Source organism: Desmodus rotundus, chromosome 2 (assembly GCF_022682495.2).
Source record: "Desmodus rotundus isolate HL8 chromosome 2, HLdesRot8A.1, whole genome shotgun sequence".
Taxonomy (NCBI): Eukaryota; Metazoa; Chordata; class Mammalia; order Chiroptera; family Phyllostomidae; genus Desmodus; species Desmodus rotundus.
In genome coordinates, this window is record NC_071388.1 from 183,482,004 (window position 1) to 183,504,690 (window position 22,687).

General features: G+C 38.4%; 1 protein-coding gene across 20 annotated transcripts in view; it reads left to right on the forward strand.

The window, feature by feature from the left end:
• CD28 (CD28 molecule) overlaps window positions 1–21,563 on the forward strand; it is an 84,802-nt gene extending 63,239 nt beyond the window's left edge. For all 20 annotated transcript variants that reach the window (XM_045198559.3, XM_053918974.2, XM_053918976.2 and 17 more), the window contains 3 exons: window positions 15,397–15,753; window positions 16,006–16,130; window positions 21,120–21,563. In XM_045198559.3, the coding sequence (XP_045054494.1) occupies window positions 15,397–15,753; window positions 16,006–16,130; window positions 21,120–21,248 (611 nt within the window). In that variant the 3' untranslated portion in view covers window positions 21,249–21,563. The remainder of the gene's footprint in view (window positions 1–15,396; window positions 15,754–16,005; window positions 16,131–21,119) is intronic.
• The last annotated feature ends 1,124 nt before the right edge of the window (window positions 21,564–22,687 follow it).

Genomic DNA, 22,687 nt, shown 5'->3' on the forward strand with positions numbered 1-22,687 from the left:
AATGTATTTGTAGAAAATACTTATTGAATTTTTTTTGATAATTTTTATCACTTAAGAATGAATGACTTAGATTTAGATGCTCAGATGGGACTTTTTTGCTAATGAACTATTTGACCTTTGAGTTACTAACAGTTTCATATAACAGTACTTTAAAAAAAATTATAGTTGACATGCATTATATTAGTTTCAGGTGTACAACATAGTGATTTGACATTTATATACTTTAAGAAGTGATCACCACAATAAATCTAGTAATCATCTGTCACCATACAGAGTTACTATGATATTATTGACTATATTCCTTATGTTATACATTATGTGCTTATTTATTCTATAACTGCAAGTTTGTACTTCTTAATCCTCTTCACCTTTTTCACCCATTCCCTTACCTCCCACCCCTCTGGCAATCATCAGTTTGTTCTCTGTGTCTATGTGTTTGTTTTGTTGTTGCTGTTGTTAGAATTATATATCCTTATAGATAGAATAGATAAAAAATAATTGACATTATTTTATTGATTATTCTTCTCTATTAACATAGAATATGTCTGTATTAATTTTAAGTCCTTCATAAATATTCATTTTCTAAAATATCTTTTTTTATTGTTGTTCAATTATAGTTGTCCCCATTCACTACCCCCCATTACTCTCCCCTGCCCTCCCACATTCTTGTTTGTTTTGTTAGATTCCACATATAAGTGAAACCATATGGTGTTTGTCTTTCTTTGTCTGACTTGTTTCACTTAGCCCAATACTTTCTAGGTCCATCTATCTCATTGCAAATGACAAGATTTCATTCTGTTTTGTGGCTGAGTAATATTCCATTTGTCCATAAATGAACATTTAGGTTGCTTCCTTATCTTACTTAAATAATGCTGCAATGAACATAGGGGTGCACATATATTTTTCAATTAGTGTTTTCATTAAAAGGACAAGGAAAATGTCCTCTATACTGCAGTGTTTGCCTGTGTGAAAACACACATCAGGGTAAAATATGGAGCTCAGACTAGTGCTGACCAACAGCAGCTTGTTTAGTGAATTTATTAAGTAGGCTTCTATTTCTATTTTTTTCTGCAATCAGTTGTACTTGTTTAAACTTTAAAATCTAAAGACCTCTTTAGATTTTGTTTGAAGTCACACTTTCTGTTGATAGGAGTTAAGGTGCTTGGCCTGACTGTTTCTCTTGATAGAGTCACTGCTTCTGCTCTGGCCTCTTCTACACAATTTTCTTTCCATGAGCTTCTCATGACTTCACTTTCCACTGGCCTCTTTGTACCCAAGGGGGTCATAACTCTGCTGCTACGAGTTACAGCTTCTAGTGCCACCCCTTGTGGCTCCACATCTTCATCAATAGTCCTTCTATTGTAAAACCTCCTACCTAATTTTAATGAATGTTTTGTACTTATCTTTCTCACATCTCTACGAGGTCAAACCACCAGCTAGAATTACCACAGCCAGAGATGGCTGAGTCTCTCCTTCCTCCCAGAAAGCACAGTTTATCTTACAGTTTCCGGAGCAAACCCTGGACTGGCCTGTAGGGCAGCCTGCTTCTTACAGGGGCTGAAAGGTGAAAGTGGTCAGATGGCCACATGGTGAAGGGTATCCTGGGCCTGAACAGGAAGTGTACTCAAAGGGAAGTTACGGTAACTTTACCAACTCTGTGGTCAGGAGGGAGGTGCTCTTCTGTGTCAGGGAAACCAGTGTCACCTTCACAAAATGTTCACAGACATCATAGGGCAAGATGGCTGAAAATAGAAAGCTTTCATTTTCTTCGGTTCCTGCCTAACACGTTAAATTCTGTTCACTCAGGACTTAAAAAAGGAAAAAATATGATTAGGATTTTCCAACCTGATTTTTAAACTGCAAAAGAAACTCTGATTAGAATGTGCAGAGATGGAACCCAATAAAGTTCTTAAGAGGTTCTGAAGGGCAGTCACATTGCTAACCAAATATCTATTATACCTTTTCCACTGCTCCCTTAACTTCCCAATGCAGATTTCAGTGTTGAGTGCTGCCTACTCTACTCTTTGGTTCACCAGCCTCTATGTGGCATTTTATTTCTTTATGGTGCTATGACAAAGAAAAAAAACACACAAAATATGTTAAGTTAAACATGACAAGTAAATGCAATTCACAAAGACCATGAAGTTAAGGATTTCCCCAAATGAGGTTTAGACTAACAAATGACTTTATGTGTTGACTAATGTTTATGTTCAAACCCTTTTGTATACTTAGGCAAGCTGAAATGAAAGAGGTACCATAGTATAATTATTGCTTATGGATCTAAAATACTTTATAAGAGACATTTCATGTGAGAATATTATGTGTAGGCCTTATTTGGGATCCATCTATGACCTTCCGGAAGTCTTTGAAATGGTAAGCAAAATGTTTTATGTATGCACATTAGAGGCAGAGACTGCTTGGAGATGCACTTTCTAAATGTGACCATAAAATGAAGTCAATTTTGCTGAATTCACAAGCTTGGTTTTCCAGTCACTCATGATTTAAAACGTTATATCTAGAATCATAAAAATAAATAAATAAACAAAACCTTAGCTTTTCCACTATTTGTGTGACTTTACTTAAAAAGTTATTTACTTCATTTGTTTTCAGTTGCTTCTTCTATAAAACAAGGGATTGGCTTAGAATCATCTCTAGCTTTCTTTGTAGCTGAGTAGTTTTTGCAGGATGGGAATCCAGCAAAATGGTAGAGAAAATGGAATCTATCTTGATTCTGTCTTTTCCCACCCCATTTACTTCCTTGTTCAATGGTATCCTCCTCCTTAATTCTCACTTCAGACATGTAGTCCCATCCAATTATCAAGTCCAACTTTGAGAGGATCTAAAATCAATCACTGAAATTGTGTTGAAATTTTGATGCAACTTGGCAGAGAGAAAAGAACAGTAAATTAGAAGTCATGAGGCATGAGCCAAGTCTTCAGGGTCACTAACTTGTCTTATAACGTTGGACAAGTCATTTGACCTAATTGACCTCAGTTTCCCACCTATAAAATTGCTGTAAATATGAACACCTTGCCTATTTACTTTACATATTAATATGGAGTTCACATGAGATAAAATAGGAGAAAATGCTTTGTAGCCTTACATATATAGGTCATAGTTACTAATTTAAATCAACATGTTTCCCACATTATATTTTAGGCTTTATCTTTTTGGAAATCTAACCATTAACTGAGCTGGTGAAGAGGGTCCTTTCAGGGTCAGGGTTCCTTCTCTCGTACTTGGAGCCACACCTCACAGATGGTTATCCACCCTACCTGTGCAGAGAGTTGACTTGTTTATTAATATAGTAATTGACTCATTTACAATAGGCAAAAAGGGAAAGATTTTTTGTTGTAATTAAGCTTCCTCTCCCACTCCATTCTCATGGAAGTACAAGCAAGTTTCAATTTTCCAGAAGTCAACTATAGCACAAGATTCATAGATTATCTGTGAGAAATCTTTTAGCTCCCACTGCCTAGCTCATAAGCAGCAGATAAGTACCTTCTCACCTCCAATCTTACTCTTCATGTTGTCTGTTGTCAAGGAGGAGTTGTGAGGGAAAGAGTTTTGAGGTTACTGCTTCCTGTCTCCACACTTTTAGCTGGTTTAGCAGCTAGGAAAGGCTTTGAAAAGCAAAGCACTAAATTCATCATCAAAACAACTTGTCAATTCAGTTATAGAAATGTCAGTCAAGACAATTTTTTTTGATACCGTAAGCAAATACAATAGAAGGATTGACAATGTTTCTCTTTTAAAAGAGGTTTGACCTACGTAGACTTTGCCTAACTACTCAGAAGAGGGAAAACCAAATATCTAAGGGAAAAGGCTAGGTCTACTAAGACCACAGTAACCTGAGAAGGATGCTTTCCACTCCTAGCACAAACTGGAAAGCAAAATGGAATCAAACAGAAGTTAAGTATGGAGAAGCTAAATATTTGTCTACTTTCTTCTGAGTCTAGATATGTCCTTAAATTATTTGAAGTACTGTGGATTTCCTGAAACTCAGAGAACCAAACTACATATCAAAGCCAAATATCACTTGATGTTTTGATTATTGGTTGCTTTGACTTATTCATGTCATTACTTCACTCCCATTGAATAAGTGGTGTGCATATTCACACATGCTCCATTTTAAGAAAAAATAAGAGGAATCAGAATTCTTGTGTCTACTGAAGGTCATAATAATCATAATACATTCCATATCACTTAGAGTAACTGGTTCTATTTTTTTTACTACCAAAAGTGAATTTTCTTTCATTAGTTTCTCTCAAAAGCAGATGAAGACTTTGAAACCCTATGAGACCATTTCTTACTGAGGTTTCTCTGAATAACTGACATAAATAAGAGGTTTTATAGGCCAATCATAAACTCAGGTTGAATCCAAATCTAAGAGGCTATTAGTCATACACTAACACATACTAAGTAAATTACCTCAAACATAGTATCTATGTTTTAAGGATCAGCTAATTTGAAAAGCATATGTGTGGACATAGAAAAGGCATGAATATTGACAGATAAGTTAAACATCTCTTTTTGAACAAATGGCCAAACAACATTTTTCATGCTCTTTCCCTCCAAAAATATTAGCACAAAGAGTTACACAAAATAAAGGATTTTTTCTTAATAGAATTTCTCATCAGAAGAAATAAAAATTCTGAGGGATCCAAGATGGCAGTAGAGTAGATAGATGTTACACACACTTCCTCCCAGGACCAAACTGGAATTAAACTAAAATATAGAGCAATCAACCTGAATAATGAACTGAAGACTGGCTGAAGAGAAGTCTCATAATGAATGATTTACAAAATAAACCACAATGATACTGGCATCAAGGGCAAAGGGCTGGCCCCTGCTCCTATGGTGGCAGCTGAGATTCTGGAGGGATATCTCAGCTGCAAAGGTTTCCCCTTAGAAGAGTGGGGTCTCAACAGCAAGCTGGGCTCCTCAGTCCAGAGTACCAGAGCCAAGAAGAGGTGCCAACATAACATCTAGTCATGAAAATTGGTGGACATTCTGTCTACCAGGGAGAGACAGACAATCTCTTAAAGAGCCAAACCACAAAATCTCATCCACAGCCACTCATTCCAAGCTCCTATGGAGGGAGGATGGAGCAGACTAGAGTTGCATGAAGAGAAATTGGAGTTTGTGACTCTGGGGAGATTTCTGAAGGGACAGCCACCAGGGTTCCTGGGATGTGTTCCTCTTCCAAATCACAGACATCATCTTTCTTAGGTGGATTATATCCCTCTTTATGGTATCAGTCTAGGGGCTGCAATAGCCCCACACTCTAGACTCCCTGTGGCCCCACCAAATGGAGCTTGTGCCCTGCTGAGGAGTCAGCTGCCTGGGCTGGGATGTAGGGGTCTGGACAGAATCAGGGAGTGTCAGTGACTGAATTGTGTGGCTTTGGGATGACGGCCATCCCCACACTTTCCTGTGAACCTGACTGTGCTTCTCCCTCACAAGAGAACTGCTAGAACCGCCCTCAGAGCTCCGGGAGGTCCCACCCTCCTGACTCCTTATGGCTACACCCTACTGAGTTCTGGGCAGAATCTGGACAGTGAGTTGTGTGGCTCTAGGATGGGGGCCATTTTTCCTTGCGCTCAGAGCTCTCTCTTCATGTGGCCAAATCTTGGTCTATTTGGGCTTGACAGTCTCTGCTGGCCTCACCCAGATGACTCCCTGAGACCTAATCCCACCACAAGCTGTGGAAGCAACCAGCAGATGGTAGCTAGAGTTGGTATACCATGGGACATTTGCTGAGTGGCCTCAGACCCAGCACTGGCACTGAGTTTGAACCTGTATCAATTTGGTGAACACCACTCACCCTTATGTGGAGACTCACTGAGAATCTCCCTCCTGCAACTTGAGTCATGTCAGAGGCTCTTTCAGTGACAGAGCCTATTAGGCAGTTGGCAGGTGGAGGCAGATCTTGGAAAGCCTTGGGACTTTTGCTAACCTGCTACTGAGCCTGGTGCTGGTAAAAGCCAGCCTTGGTGAGCAGTTTGGTTCTTCCTGTGCACACCTGGGCCCACGGAGGCAGACATAAACTGTGGATTGCTTTGTAGCTCCAAACAGGTTACCCGGAGCCAGTCACAAGCAGAGTCTGGCATTGACCTGCACCAGAGACCTTTCCAAAAGGACCCAAAACCAACACATCCAGTGACCAGCTTCAGACAACGTGAAGGGAGATCCAATTAGCTTCACAAAGGGCATGTCCTTGGGAGATTTCAGCAATCATCAGATCCAGCTGAGGTGAATTCTACTTTATGTGGTCAGCATCTGCACAGCATCTTACATGCTGTGCTTGGGGTACACCCTTATAGTCAGCCAGCATGAGGGTTGGCCCCGCACTCCAAAATGACAATAGCATCCAAGAGTTAATTATAACACAATTATAACAGGAAGGCCCAAATTACTCACACAGGGAACATTGCTGGAGCTCCCAGCTCAGATGATGAAGAAAACTGTGCTACTGGCTCCCACAAGACACCTACTACATAAGGCCACCCTACTAACCCTGGGAGTCATAGCAGATCTACCTAATACATAGAAACAACCAAAAAGAGGCAGTCAAAATGGGAAGACAAAAAACATGCTTCAAATGAAAAAACAAGTAATCTATAGAAAAAGAGCTAGATGAAATGGAGATAAGCAATTTAACAGATAGAGAGTTCAAATAAATTTTTATAAGAATGCTCAAGGAACTTAGTGAGAACTTCAACAAAGAGATGACAAGCATAGAAAAGGACATAAAAGCCATAAAAATAACCAATCATAAATGAAGACTACAAAATCTGAAATGAAGGGTACACTAGAGGGAATAAACAGTAGGTTGAATGAAGAAGAGAATTGAATCAGTGATTTGGAAGACAAGGTAGCTGAAAATCCACAATTAGAGCAGCTAAAAAAAAAAAGAATTATAAATTGAGAATAGTTTAAGGGACCTTTAGGACAACATGATGCATAACAACATCTGCATCACAGGCATACCAGAAAGAGAAGAGAGAGAGCAAGGGATCGAGAATCAATTTGTAGAAATAATGACTGAAAACTTTCCTAACCTGGTGAAGAAAGAAGACACTCAAGTCCAGAAAGCACAGAGAGTCCCAAACAGTATAAACCCAAAGAGGCCCACAAGAAGACACGTCATGATTAAAATGGCAAAGATTAAAGACAGAGAATTTTAAAAGTCAGAAGAGAAAGGCAGTTACCTACAAGGGAGCACTCCTATAAGACTCTCAGCTGATTTCTCAACAGAAACATTTCAGTCCAAAAGGTATTAACATAAATTATTCAAAGTGATGAAAAGAAAGGACCTACAACCAAGACAACTTAACCCAACAAGGCTAATACTTAAATTTGGAGGAGAAATAAAGAGCTTCTCGGACAAGAAAAAGGTAAAGGAGTATGTCACCACCAAATCAGGATTACAAGAAATGTTAAAGGAGAATGTTAAATGTTGAAGAAGAAGAAGAAGAAGAAGAAGAAGAAGAAGAAGAAGAAGAAGAAGAAGAAGAAGAAGAAGAAGAAGAAAGAAGGAACATTAAAGAATAAAATGGCAATGAATGTGTACCTATAAGTAGTCATTTTAAACATAAGTGGCTTAAATGCTCTAATCAAAAAGCATAGGGTAGCTGAATGGATAAGAAGACAAGACCCATATATATGCCGTCTGCAAGAGACTCACTTCAGAAGAAAAAGATAAACACAGATTAAAAGTAACGGGATGGAAAAAGATATTTCATGCAAATGGAAATGGAAAAAAATAAGCAGGGGTAGCAATGCTTATATCTGAAAAAAATAAACTTTAAAATAAAAGTTATAGTAAGAGACAAAGAAGGACACTACATAATGATAAATGGATCAATCCAACAGAGAATATAACACTGACACTACAAAGAAAGGAAATTATAGGCTAATATTCCTGATGAACATAGATACTAAAATCCTCAACAGAATATTACCAAACCAGATCCAGCAATACATTACAAAGATCATATACCATGATAAAGTGGGATTTATCCCAAGGATCCAAGATTGGTACAATATCTGCAAATCAATAAATGTGATACACCACATAAATAAAATGAAGGATAAAAACCACATGATTATATCAATAGATGCAGAAAAAGTATTTGATAACATCTCACACTCATTTATGATAAAAACCCTCAGCAAAGGAATAGAAGGAACATACCTCAACATGTTAAAGGCCATATGTGAGAAACTGTCAGCCAACATCATACTCAATGGACAAAAACTAAAAGCATTTTTCTCAAGATCAGGAACAAGACAGGGATATTTACTTTCCCCACTTTTATTCAACATAGTACTGAAAGTTCTAGCACAGCAACCAGATAAGAGAAGAAATAAAAAACATCCAAATTGGAAAGGAAGAAGTGAAACTGTCATTAGCTGCAGATTACATGACACTATATATAGAGAATCCTAAAGATTCCACCAAAAAACTACTACTGAACTGATAAATAAATTCAGCAAAGTAGCAGGAAGCAAAATAAATGTTCAGAAATCAGTTGCATTTTATACACTAATAATGAACTGTCAGAAAGAAAAATTAAAAAAAAATTGCATTTATAACTGCATCAAAAAATACCTAGTAATAAATTTAACCAAGGATGTAGAAAACTTGTACTTGTAAAGTTATAAGGCCTTGAAGAAAGAAACTGAAGGAGATACGAATAAGTGGAAACATACTGTGTTCATGGATAGAAAGAATTAATAGCATTAAGATATCCATACTGCCCAAAGCAATTGATACTTTCAACACAATTCCTATCAAGATACAAAGGGCACATGTCACAGAAGTGGAACAAATATTTCAAAAATTTATATGGAATCACAACAACTCCCAATAGCCTCAGTGATCTTTATTTTTTGTATTTTATTTTATTTTATTTTATTATTTTTTTATTTAATTTTTTTTAATTAAACACTTTTTATTGTTGTTCAATTATAGTTAGCCTCAGTGATCTTGAGAAAGAGGAACAAAGTTGAAAGAATCATGCTACCTGATATCAGACTATACCACAAGGCCATAGTAATCAAAACAGCATGATATTGGCATAAAGGCAGACATATACATCAATGGAATAGACTAGGGAGCCCAGAAATAACCCATGCCTTTATAGTCAATTAATATTTGACAAAGGAGGCAAGGACATACAGTGGGTTAAAGATAGTCTCTTCAATAAATGGTATCGGGAAAATTGGACAAATACATGCAAAAAATGAAATTGGACCACCTTTTTACACCATAAACAAGAAGAAACTCAAAATGGATTAAAGACTTAAATGTAAGACATGAAACCATAGAACTCCTAAAAGAAAACATAGGCAATAAAACCTTGACATTTCTTCTAGCAATATATAGATATTTTTCTGATATATTTCTTCAGAGAAAGGAAACAAAAGAAAAAAATGGGACTATATCAAACTAAAAAGTTTTTGCATAGCAAATGAAACCATCAGCAAAATGAAAAGTCAACCAACTTAATGAGAGAACATATTCACTAATGATACTTCTGATAAGGATTTAGTATCCAAACTTTATAAGGAATTTGTAGCACTGGCCAGCATGGCTCAGTTGGAGCATCATTACATAATCAAAAGGTTGCTGTTACAATTCTGGGCCAGGGCACCTGCTCGGGCTTGATCCCTGGTTGGGAAGTGTGCATGAGGCAGCTGATAGTTGTTTCTCCTTCATGTAGATATTTCTCTCTCTCTCTTCCTGTCTCTCTCAAATGAAAATAAAATAAACCTTTTAAAAAAGAACTTGTAAAACTCAACACCAAAAAACACAATCCAATTAAGAAATGGGCAAAGGACCTGAATAGATGCTTCTGCAAGGAAGACATACCGATGGCCAATAGACTTATGAAAAGATGCTCAGCGTCACTAATTATCAGAGAAATGCAAAGTAAAACCACAATGAGATATCATCTCACATCTGTCAGAATGGCTATCATCAATAAATCAACAAACAACAAGTGTTGGCGAGGATGTGGAGAAAAGTGTACCTTTATGCACCATTGGTAGGAATGCAGATTGATGCAACCACTGTGGAAAGCATTATAGAGGTTCCTCAAAAAATTAAAAATGTAACTGCCTTATGATCCAGCAATTCCACTTCTGGGAATAGATCTGTAGAAACCCAAAATACTAATTCAAAAGAACATAAGCACCCCTATGTCCATTGCAGCATTATTTTCAATAGCCAAGATTTGGAAGCAGCCCAAGTGCCCATCAGTAGATGAGTGGATAAAAGAAACTGTGTTGCATTTACACAATGGAATACTATGATGCAGTAAAAAGAAGGAGCCCTTACCTTCAGCTGGGAGAAAAAGGTGAAGGAATTAAACCCTTCCAAATATCCCCCCCCCTAAAAACCACCTCATAGACAACAATTTGGTGATTATCAGAGGGAAAGGGGCATGGGACAGATAGAAGAGGGTAATTGGGGGATAAATGGTGATGGAAGGAGATTTGACTGGGGTGGTGAACACACAATACAATGTACAGATAATGTATTACAGAATTGTACACCTAAAACCTATTTAATTTTATTAACCAATATCATTGCAATAAATTTAATAACAAAGAAATAAATATTCTATAACTATGTATGGTGATGGATATTAAGTATGAGGTCTGTCCAAAAAGTGTCCAGCTATGTAATATGAAAAATAGAGACATTTATTGAAGAATATACAAGAAACATTCTACATAGGACAATGACACCTCAGTCCCTTTCAAAGTAGGCACTTTGGTACTTTACACAGTTTTCCCAATAGACTTCAGCTGCCTCATCCATCGTATTTTCCTGAATTTCACTGATGGTATGAAATCTCTTCTCTTTCAAGGGTGATTTTAGTTTTGGGAAAAGCCAGAAGTCGCAGTGTGACAAATCTGGGCTGTAGGGGGGCTGAGTCACCTGGGTGATTTGATGTTTCCTCAAAAATCTCTGCACCAGGTGGGATGCATGAGTGGACATGTTGCTGTGATGAAGCTGCCAATCACCAGTTGCCTATAGCTGTGGCCTTCTGAATCATCCAAATAGTTTCCAGTGGAGGAGAGTTCAAGCCTAACACAAAACTTGATAACAGATTCGTTTGCTGTACTTGCTCAGTCATTTTGAATGCGATGGCCACACAGTACACATGCTCACTCGACTGCATCTACTGCCTCCACTGACCAGTACAGTGAAGTCCATTGTTAATGCATGCATATTCCAGTCCAATTTCCTTGGCTGCCAGGTTCCATCGATGTCGCACAAACCATTCCCATTAGATTAACAATAACTGGACTCTTACTGGACAGACCTTGTATACTTACTGTGGTGATTTTTTTACAACACATTCAAATATCTATTCATTATGTTGTGCACTCGAAACTAATATGTTATATGTCAATTATACATCAATTAAAAAAAAAAAGAAAGACATTTTCTTCCCTTGCTCAGGTGTTGGATATGCCATCAACCAGGAGAAAACGGAGTGTGTAACCGCCAGCCTAGATACTAGGATCTTGAATGCTCTTCCGTGAGAAATTCCTCAACTTTAGAGCTGAGGTAGAATGGGCTCAAGAGAAATCTGAATCAATATTAACAATGCTGAGGTTTGAATTTGGAGGCTTTATAATGAACTGAAGGAAAATCTATCTTTTAGTTATCTCACTATATTATGCTTTGTGAAGGGAAAATGGTTTTAGAGAGAAAGACCGTTGTGAAAAACAGCAAACACTGTACTAAGCTCCAGGGAGTCATCGGTATTCCCAGGAACCTGTGAAGTAATTCGTATTTTCTTTGCAACAGTCTTTTAGGGTAGAAGAATGTCTTTTGCACATCTCAGATGTCCAAACTTCACCTCAGCTTCTGAGCTGTCTGTTCTGCTTTTGTAATGAATGAAGAAGAGAGGCAGGCAAAAGGAAAACAATGTTACTTCCTGGTTGGTCTGTGTGACTCAAGGACAGTTATTGTTAACTCTTCTTCTCCCTCTTCCACTAGATCTAAGCCAATATGGAGTTCTGCTGATTTAGGCTACAAATATTTCCTGAATTTATTCACTTCTTTCAAATTGTAGTTCTTTCTAACCTTATCACCTCTTGCTTAGACTACTACAATTGTATCCTAATTTGTTTCCATCTTTTCACTCTTGTACCCTTCAAATTTACTTTCCACATTTTTGCTAAAGTAATCTATATAAAATGAAATGTTGTACACATCACTCTTCAGGTTAAAATCCTCTCATAGATCCTCAAACCTACAGGAGAGATCCCAAGCTATAAACTATGCTTGCTTTGTCAATCTTGTCTTTTAAACTTAGGGTCCAGCAAAAGTGAGGTAGCTGTAATTCCCTACATCATCCACTTTCACATCTCCTTATCTTCTCTGCCTCGATTGTTCTTTTTGTCTCTTTGTTTTATTTTCTGCAGAGTCCTCTACCTCACCCTCTACCCCAATACCCACTCTTACCTTACCCCATCTTTTAGCACAAACACTCATCTTAGCCAGGCTAAGTTTATTTAATAAAAACCTGTTGAATTAATGCATGCATAGTCCTTCAAGACTCAGGTCAGCAGTCACCACCTCTAGGAATCCTTAGCTGGCCCCACAGTTGCCCCCAGAAACACTGTGAGCACCGTGCCACTATTTCAGTAGTTGTCTGTGTATGTCTTTCTTCCCCATCAGACTGTGAACTGCCCCAGGACAGAAAGTGAACTCTGTTTGTCTTCGGGAAATCAGTTTTTTTCTCCTACATGCATCTTGGGGAGGTGTCACACCCTGAGCTACACAAGACATAGTAAGCACACTACTGGAGTACAGATAGATGCTATGGAGTGTAGTAACTTTGTTTTTCTTCATGCTCTCTTCTCCATGCTCTCTTCACTCCCTCCTCCTCACTGTGGGTGCTAGGAGAAGGGAGCCAAACTGGGTAGCCATCCAGAGTTTCTTTCCAGCCTTACTCAATTTCCCTGCCCAAGATCTGCCAACCCCCTGCCCCCACCCTTTTTAAAAATCTCTGCAAAGGAGTCCTAGTCTCATCTTTTTCCTTATTAGCTTTCAAAGGTAGATCAGGAAGAATTTGAATGCCTATAACAAGAGAATCCAAATAGTTAGTAACAAAAATACAATTCCTGCAGAACTCAGTAAGCAGAAATACAAATTCCTCACCTGAACTCCCTAAAAAGGAGGGGAGATGCTGGCACTTCTTCCCGGGGTTGGTTCTCCCACTCAGAACCTGCCCAATGATTTCTTCTAAATACCCAAAGAAAAAGGCCAAGTAAAACCAAACCAAACAAAAAACAAGTTGCATTTTCCTACCAAGACAGGTTGAACTTTTTGGTTCTTTACATGTTTACTTTTTAGTGCTTTTTAGGCTATATTTGTTGAATGAATAATAAATGAAGCTAAAGTTATTGTGGAGACACCAATTTTGAGTAAGGATTTGGTGAGATGGTAGTTGGGCTTAGATGCTGATAAGAATGATACAGTCAGATCACCATCTTTCACTAATTGGTTATTTATTAAGATCCTATTGTTTGCAGAATACACAAAGGAGCATAACATGTGGCCCTTGCTCTCGAGAGTCTTGAAAACTAGGGGTCTGGAGGAAATACACACAAATTAAAAGCTGAGTGAATTGAAGCATATAAAACAAGAGGTATTCAAAATGTAGAACTGCTTATTTTGAAAGTACAAAAGAAATGTAAATGAAAAATTGTAGGCTGAGGGCCGTTGGGCACATTCATTTACACTGAGATAGTAGTATCTGCAATTTAAAAATTAGCGGACACATAAGCTGGAATTAAATAATTTTGTGGCACTGTCATGAGTGAGTACTTAGAATTAAATCGATCTCATTGTCATTATATCAATGGACATTGCCTCAAAACAGCTTGTTGAAATGTAGTTAATTTATAGAAAAAAATTCTTTGAAGGTAATTAATTCTTGCAAATTTTCAGCTCAATTTTATAGATATGATACTTTCAACTAAGCAAGATTCTCAGATAGTTGTACTTTAACTGATCTTTGTAATATATAAAGTGGAAAACAACATTCTAGTATTTTTAAAATGGTGTTTTAAAATATACAGTTGACCCTGGAACAACATGGGTTTGAATCGTGTGGGTCCACTTATACACTGAGTTCTTAAATAAATACTGTAAATTATTTCCTCTTCTTGTGATTTTCTTCATAACATTTTCTTTTCTCTAGCTTCATTTGTTATAAGAATATAATGTGTAATATATATAATATAAAAATATATATTAATCTACTGTTTATGTTATCTGTAAGGATTCCAGTCAACAGGAGGCTATTAGCAAAGTTTTGGGGGAGTCAAAAATTATACATAGATTTTTTATTGCACTGGGGTTGATACCCCTCACCCCCAAGTTGTTCAGGGGACAACTGTATTTTCAACTCAATCAGTACCGATTCTGGTGGAAATCAATGTCCACAATATTTAATACACAATAAGTAGTGAATCATATAACACTTATAGATTGAAATTAAAAGACCAATAATCATCCAATAAACAAAAGCCAAAAATATGTTGAACCTGACCAAATGGCAAGTGAGTGATATACATAGTAATTATCTTGAGACCTGAGAAGGGTGAGTCACTAGGCCATGGAGTTAGTGAACAAGGTATGGGGAGAGGAATGCTCACGATGTATTCCTGGAGCGCTGACTGAAAAGATCCAGCTAACTGGGAAGGTTTTGGTTTGAGGAAATGAGGTTGGAAAAGCCTGTGGAGGCCTATGAATTGAGGATAAAAATGAGCTTTTATCTGGTAAGTCACTGGTTCCTTGACTGCAAATTTGAATCTCCTGAGAAACTTTAAAACTAGTGATGCCTGAGTCCTACACCCAGAAGTTCTGATTTAATCGAGGGAATTGAGGGTTTGTAGAAGTTCCCCAGGTGATTCTAAAATGTTGTCAGCTTGAGAAATCTCTTAGGCTATAGTGATTTTCAACCCTGACTGGATATTAGCATCAACTGGGAGAATTTTTAGGACAATACCAAACATGATGCACAAAATGGGAGAAAATACTTGCAAATCATATATCTGATGGGGAACTTGATTCAACATATGTAAAAACCTCTGATAATTCAACAATAAAAAGGCAACCCAGGTAAACTGGCAAATATCTGAATAGACATGCTCCATTGTTTCATTCAAAGGAGAATGAAAATGTTATCAAGCAGTAAACTTTTAAACTCTTGGTATAATTATCTCCAAAAGAGCTCCTGTATCTTTGTCTGCCAAGAAAAAGCCTTTACTGGAGATCTATTTTTTTAATTACTATATTTTGATTTCAGAAAAAAGTCTTTATACCCTTGTTCTAAGCAATGATTTTTCCTTCTCCAGAAAACAAGATTTTGGTGAAGCAGTCGCCCATGCTTGTGGTGAACAACAACGCTGTCAACCTTAGCTGCAAATACACCTACAACCTCTTTTCAAAGGAGTTCCGGGCATCCCTTTACAAGGGAGCAGATAGTGCTGTGGAAGTTTGTGTTGTGAATGGAAACTACTCCCATCAGCTTCAGTTTCAGTCAAAAACGGGATTCAACTGTGATGGGAAATTGGGCAACGAAACAGTGACATTCTACCTCTGGAATTTGTTCGTTAACCAAACAGATATTTACTTCTGCAAAATAGAAGTCATGTATCCTCCTCCTTACATAGACAATGAGAAGAGCAATGGAACCATTATCCATGTGAAAGGTAACATGCAACCACAGTGTGCCACTCTAAAGTAATGGTTTTCAGCTGTAGCCTTGAAAACTTCGTCATACTGAGCGGTGGGATTGGATAAATCCCAAAGAGCATAGATCAAAGAGGAATTCTATGCATTCTAAGCTAGCGATATTTTGAATATTTTGGTCCCTTTCACATTCTTCCATAAAGTTCAGAAGGAAGGAAATCTACTCAAGTGCCACTCCCATATCATTTAATCCACTCTATTCTATTTTTCAGAGAATCAGCTTTGTCCAGCTCACCAAACTCCTGAGTCTTCTAAGCCATTTTGGGCACTGGTGGTGGTTGATGGAATCTTGGCTTTGTATAGCTTGCTAGTAACAGTGGCTCTTTTTACTTGCTGGGTAAGAGAAGCAGCACTGCTTTTATGTAAATTTACTGCACATGCAAATCTGATTATATTCAAGAATTTTGTCCATGTCGTTTATTTTCTGTTTAACATGTGATTTTTATTATTTTCTTTTTCCCTGCTAGGTTTAAGTGGGTTGTCTTTTAGCCTGTCCAACCTAATCTGAGATAAAAATGTGATGGGTGTTCTATTTTCCAGAAGGCACTGGTTAGGTGGCCAGACAGAATAAGCCAATTGGCCAAATTAGGGTGGGGGTAATAAGGGCAGTTACTTTTTTATCCCCATTTTCAATATCATTATGACATATAAAAGTTTTAATATATACATATGTATAAAAATCTAAGCAGCTTGGGAGTCTAGACAACTGAAATCAGTGAACAACTTTGGTTCAGGGTCAAAAATCATGAGAAATTTGGCTACTGAAATTATGCATTCAAACCTAGCAAAAAAAACTAGGTCTGTTTATGTGACTCATATTTTTATCTCCTCAGAAGCAGTTGAATTTTGTGAGACCAAGTATGGTGCTGTCATTATGAAACTATAAGGAGAATTAGACTTTTCTGAGCTCTCATCACTGAATTGGGGTTTACCAACTTTTGCAAATGTTCATGCAATAAACTTGTTATATATATATATTTCTTTTACCTTCTTCAATGTTGAATTTTTCACTGAGGTTTGAGGACCTCTTGATGACCACATCTACTGTTAAGAAGGCACCTCTTTATTAAGGATCTTTCCTGTTCTTATACAAGCTTTGGGGTATAGAATACCTCATGTATTGATTCCATTTTGTCTTTGAAATTTTTTCTAAAATTTAGATGCATGTATGAGTCATTCCTTCAACAAGAAATGTACCCTCCTAATGGATAAAGAACTATTTATACTCACTATCTATCTAGTATTAAGTCGTTTAATGCTTGATGAATGCTTAAGTTAACAACTTCCATAGAGGCCAAACTAAAGACTTAAATAAACATTCCTGAAGTATAATATCCACCTTCAAGGCGTAATTCATACATTTAACTAGTCCATACATGGGCCAGATATTTCTGGAAGCCATGTCATGTGGAGCCACCCTATTTACTGTAGTTTTGGTGGTGGGAGGGGTTTGGCAGCCATGGGTTCACAGTCATACCAATGATAGATACAACCTGGGGTGCCCTTACTCTCTGGTTGGCCTGTTGCCAGAGTTTGCCTCTCAATTGTTCCCCACATACTTCTCCCATTTTAGAAGACTGTTGGGATATTCTGGACATTGGTCATGCTGCCTGTTGCCTAATCTCTGCCTTCTGCAGGGTAGGGAACAAAGTAGCTCCTTGTTCCTGGAAATCCTTTATACTAGATATCATCTTGAGAATTTGCCTGTCTTGCCTTCTTCAAGTTGCCCAAGCCTGATGGGGGGCTTTTTATGTAGTGAAATATTGCCCAAGTTTTTCCTCTGATGTTAGCTGAGTCCTTTTATCTTTGTGGATCTTGCGGTCTTCATCCAAAGCCCCTTCTAGCTTTGAACAACTGTGGTGTTTGCTAATGATTTTAGAATTTGGGCTCTTAATTCTTGTTTTTTCCTGATCCCATTGGGAATCTCAACTTTTTAATTTAAAAGCCAGGTGCAGTGGACAGGCGCTCCCTTGTGATATGCTGAGCTAGGTCAATTGACCTAGGATGTAGTTTTGGAAACTGCTTTAACCTTCAGTGGCCAGAAGGGTACTAATCATCATTTAAAACTTGCTGTAAATATGCATTAAAATGTCAGTTACTATAATCAGGCACTAACTTGCTAAATGACTCAAATCAACCAATTTAGTTACCTGCTAACTACCCTTTCTTTGCATCTCAGATCTAGCTAGGTCTTTGTATTCTTTGACCAAAAGTGTGTGAAATAAATATATACCTATGTTTCATAGAATAATATAGCATTTTTATCCTGGGCTCATCTCTTCTTGCTGGTGTTAATGTTTAAGCAACTAGCTCCTGCCTAAGCTAGTCAGCCAGGCCATTAAGGATCCCTAAAGTTTAGCCTGTTCCTGGGTACTTTTTTAGGATCCCATTTTTGGCTGGTCTGCACTGTGCCTTGATGCAAGTTGCTTTTTTCCGGAACTTCCTGAGTGCTTGTGACGTGCTACCATAGGCAGTTCTAGGCTGAGTGGGTTTCTGGGAGCAGCTGCAGATTCTATCTCAGTTCTTGACCTATTGCTGACATTTGAATAAATAAAGAGCTCCCCTAGGCTGCCACAGACCAGCACCTGCTACTCTCACTTAATCCTCCATTCACTGAATTGCCTTGTATGAACCTTGGGTCTTGCTGCTGCTCTCAGGAAACAAGTGGGTAAAGGCTGTGGTGAAGGGAAGGGCAAGGGAGGTGGGTCCTAAAATCATACAGCTTTAGCAGACATTGAATGGTAAAGGGCCAGAGTAGATGACCCAGATACACAGACACATGAAGTGAGTAGTCTGCAAACACATGTACGTATGCTAAGTACACACAGACACTGTTGGTTGCGTGTAGTATTCCCAGTCATGCATGTGTCATGTCCATTCTACTGCTGTGTTTAGAGTTTGGGTGGTGATGACTAAATCCACCATTCAATAACAATGTGAGGGTAAGCATGGGAGTTGATTGCAGTAGATCTTTCATAGTCTTTGTGTGCAACCTGGAGAACCCAGAACCAATACTTCTTCATTTTTGGGCACTCTCTAACAGGTATAGTTTTATTTGGGTGTCTGGAGACAAAGATTATCACTTGGGAATCTGGCAAGGGGAGTCCTCAAGGTGGGAATAAATACTAAAATGATCCCCAGGGTATCATCAGCAGCCTTCTACACTGAGTTGGGGGCAGACGTTTCCATATCCTTTTTCCTGTCCAAGGGAACTCCTATCTCTGATTTATAGAATGGACATAGAATCAAGATATTTGAAGAGCAACTTCCTTCATGCATTTGGTTTCCATGACTACCTCTCTCTGAATGAATCCCCCAGTTACGTGTGTTTAATGCTATTTTCTTCTTAGTTCCAGCTAAATAACCCATCCATCATCTCTAGTCCCAAATGACAAAAGCAGAATTTATAACCTCCTTCAAATACACTTCTCCTGCTGTCTTGCCTTATGTCTATGGGTGAAACACTGTCCTTCTAGTCACCTAGGCTCAGATAAAGAATCATCTTTGGGTATGACCAAGAAGGAGGAGTCAAGGAGTCTAACAATACTCATGCTGATTTGATGATATATCTTGTATCCATTGCTTCCTTTCATTCCATGTTTTTTTCATGACCGGAGTCTAGATTAGGATTGCTCAGTCTTGGCATTATTGACATATTAGGCTGGATGATTCTTTGTTGATGGGGCCTGCCCTGTCAATGTAGGATATTTAGCAACATCTCTGGCCTCTATCCACTAGATGCCAGTAGCATTCCTTCTAGGTGTGACAACCCAAAATGTTGTCAGACATTGTCAAATGTCCCCTAGGACAGGGAATAATGGAGCTAGAGGTGGCAAGAATGAGGTTTAGGAGGTCTGGCTGGGGCAACTTTATATATGTAGTCACTCACAGAGATGAGAAACACTGGGAGAAGACCAGATTTTAGAGTAAGATCTTGAGTTTTGTTTTGGGTATGTTGAGTTTAAAATGACTTTGAAGCCTAATCCAGAAATGTACATTTGGGTAAATAGGTGATAATTGAAGCTGTGATGTTGATGAGCTTGTCTAGGGAGAGTGAGGATGGAGTGAGTAGAGGGAAAGGCCTAGGACAAAACAATGGGAAAGTCTAATGCTGAATGGCTAGTTAGCGAAGGATGAGCTTTCAGAGGAGGCAGGAAAGAGTGATCAGAGAGACAGGATGAAAATCTGGATGATACCATCTCATAGAAGGCAAAGGGGAAGGGTGTTTCAAAAGGGAGAGAATAATCAATAATAAAGAATGCTACTGAGAGTTCAAGAAGATGAGGACTGAAAACATGTTAGTCATTTTTGGTACTGTGAAGGTCAGTGTTTTTCCAACCTTTCTTCAACACTTACTCATGCCTCTTTGACAAGGAAATGTGAAGTGCTGAGGTAGAAGTGCATGGAAATAAGGCCAGGCTGAAGTCCTGTGCTTGCTAATTTATGCAGGAGTTCATATCATTCACGTGCAGTATATCTACTTGTGCATCAGGCCTAGGTGCCAGGAAATAGGCATTTTTTTCCATAATAAAGAATTCCAAATCCAAAAATCTGAGTGACTTTCTATTAAAAAATTTTTTATGGGCCTTTTATCAAGTGTATAAATTTTATCATCACATTGATCTGGAGAAGATGTTCCTCAATCAAAACTTTGCTCGGATTCATGGAGGTGTAACTCTTGCAGCAGGTTAAGTGTTGTCCTACTTTCCTCAATCCTGCAGAAATTCATCTAGAGGGAGCTGAACCTGAGGAATAAAGATGAGTGACTCTATTGTCTTTATGGAAATGTAAATACATATGAAGGAATAGGAATGTTACTAGTTGCCTAGAACTATCTTCCCATTAATTTGGTATGCACTGCTATGAATTTATGATTACTCCAGACTCTGAGGGGCTGAAGGTCCTCTTTGGTTAATTATAGAAAAACAGCTTGTTAAACAAATGGCTAATGTAAGAAGATTGAAATGGGGATGCTTAACCTTTGCAAATGATGAAGAGCCTTCAAGAGTATTTACTTATCAACAGCAGATATGTTAATTAGGTATACTTTTGAAATTCAGGTTAAATGACTGTGGAGAGTATCAGGGAAAGTATTTTTCTAAAATACTTTCTTTGATTCAGATTTTTCAAGTTGATTTAGAAGAGTCCAAAGTAGTTAGGTTTGCTTAGTCATGATCCAAGTCCAAGGTGCTTAATGAATTCTGGTGTTCAGCTTCCTTTGACAGTCTGTGGTTGGAAAAGTTGTCCCCAAAGTCTTAGAATTCCTCCCATGACATCTCCCTCCATGTCCTTGGCCCCTTCACAGTGACGTTTCTCTTTTCTGCAGATGAAGAATAAGAGGAACAGGATCCTTCAGAGTGACTACATGAACATGACCCCCCGGAGGCCGGGGCCCACTCGCAGACACTACCATCCCTATGCCCCAGCACGAGACTTTGCAGCCTACCGCTCCTGACACGGACGCCTATCCAGATGCCAGCCGGCTGACACCTCTTCACCTGCTCAACACCACTGCTCTGGATAGGAAAGGACTGCCTCGTCTTCAGCCGGCCACCTCAGGCCCCTGTTAGGCCACAAATGCCAATTTTTCTGAACCAACTAGACCAAAGAACATTATTTTGAGACTCTGAAATGAAGTTAAAGAATATTACTATGGCAGCCTAAATCTTGTAGTGTCATGACCAAAATTCAATCTTACTGTGTATTTATTGACTTGACTGAGAGATTAGGGTAGAAAATAAAAAGTGAGTGATTCCTGTTAGCCTTAAAATCTGCTTACAATTTTACTCCTTTCTTAACCCCTGCACACGGCAGTCAAGTGAAGTGTGATAATGGAGGACTTTTGGGATGGAGAGGAAAGGTTAGAAAATCATTCCCTGTGGTTAAATAGGGGTTTAGGGAAATCGTTTAGAGTTGGGGTTGAAGGATAGAGAGACTTAAACATTTTTAAAGTCATGAAAACACTGTTTATCGATTATGAAATGAGCCACTCAGTACCTATTTAATATTTTCCTTTTAGTTTAGCAAGATATAGACATTATCTTTGATGAATTCTGGTCATATTGAGTCATTTTGACCAATGGAATACCTTCAAAGCAATGTAAAAGCAAACGGACTTGCTTTCCTTACTCCCTGTGATGGAAATTCAATGTAGTCTTCACGATATGATTAAAAAAATAAAATAGTCTTCCTACACCAAGGAAGAATGTGCTTGGAAATAAGGCCACTTGATGTCAAAAGTATTTAAATACTATGAAGGGTTATTTGTTTAGCAGCACATTCCAGTCAACTCCTGTAGGGGGCTTTTCTGTCCCATATATTTCAGGTTTGCAGAGCTGGTCTCTTTATTGTCTGTGTGAGATCTGAAGTGGAATGAATGCTGAATGCACACCCGTAGGAGAGCTGATGATACTGTGAAAAAGGGATCTTAGTATTCATTGTGGTGTGGGGGATGAGTCCCAAGAAACTTCTTCTGAAGGAGAAAGAATAGAAGGAATGACTTGATTCTTGTCACGTGCTGAGGAGCTGGCTGCTGGAAGTTTTCCAGAGGATGGCAGGCAGAAGGAGCCCTGGTGAAAGCTTCTGTAGAGGGACTTTATGTGCTTTAGGGCCCAGAGCTCCAGAACTTTGCCGGTGCAGGTGCCATTTTACCCTGGAGGTCCATTGACATGGAAAGTATTATGGAATGAGTCTTTTGAGACAGCATCAAAGTTCTCAAGATACCCTGTAAGGCCTGACCCTGGAATGATCATGGACATTTTTCTACCTCCAGTTTGGGTCAACTGCAGTATGCCTGGGGACCTTGAAGAATGGATCTACTGCAGCCTTTCCAATTGTTCAGTGCTTGAATTTATTCAGATGTGAGAGGAGTCTAGGTTTTAGAGTCAGATAGTC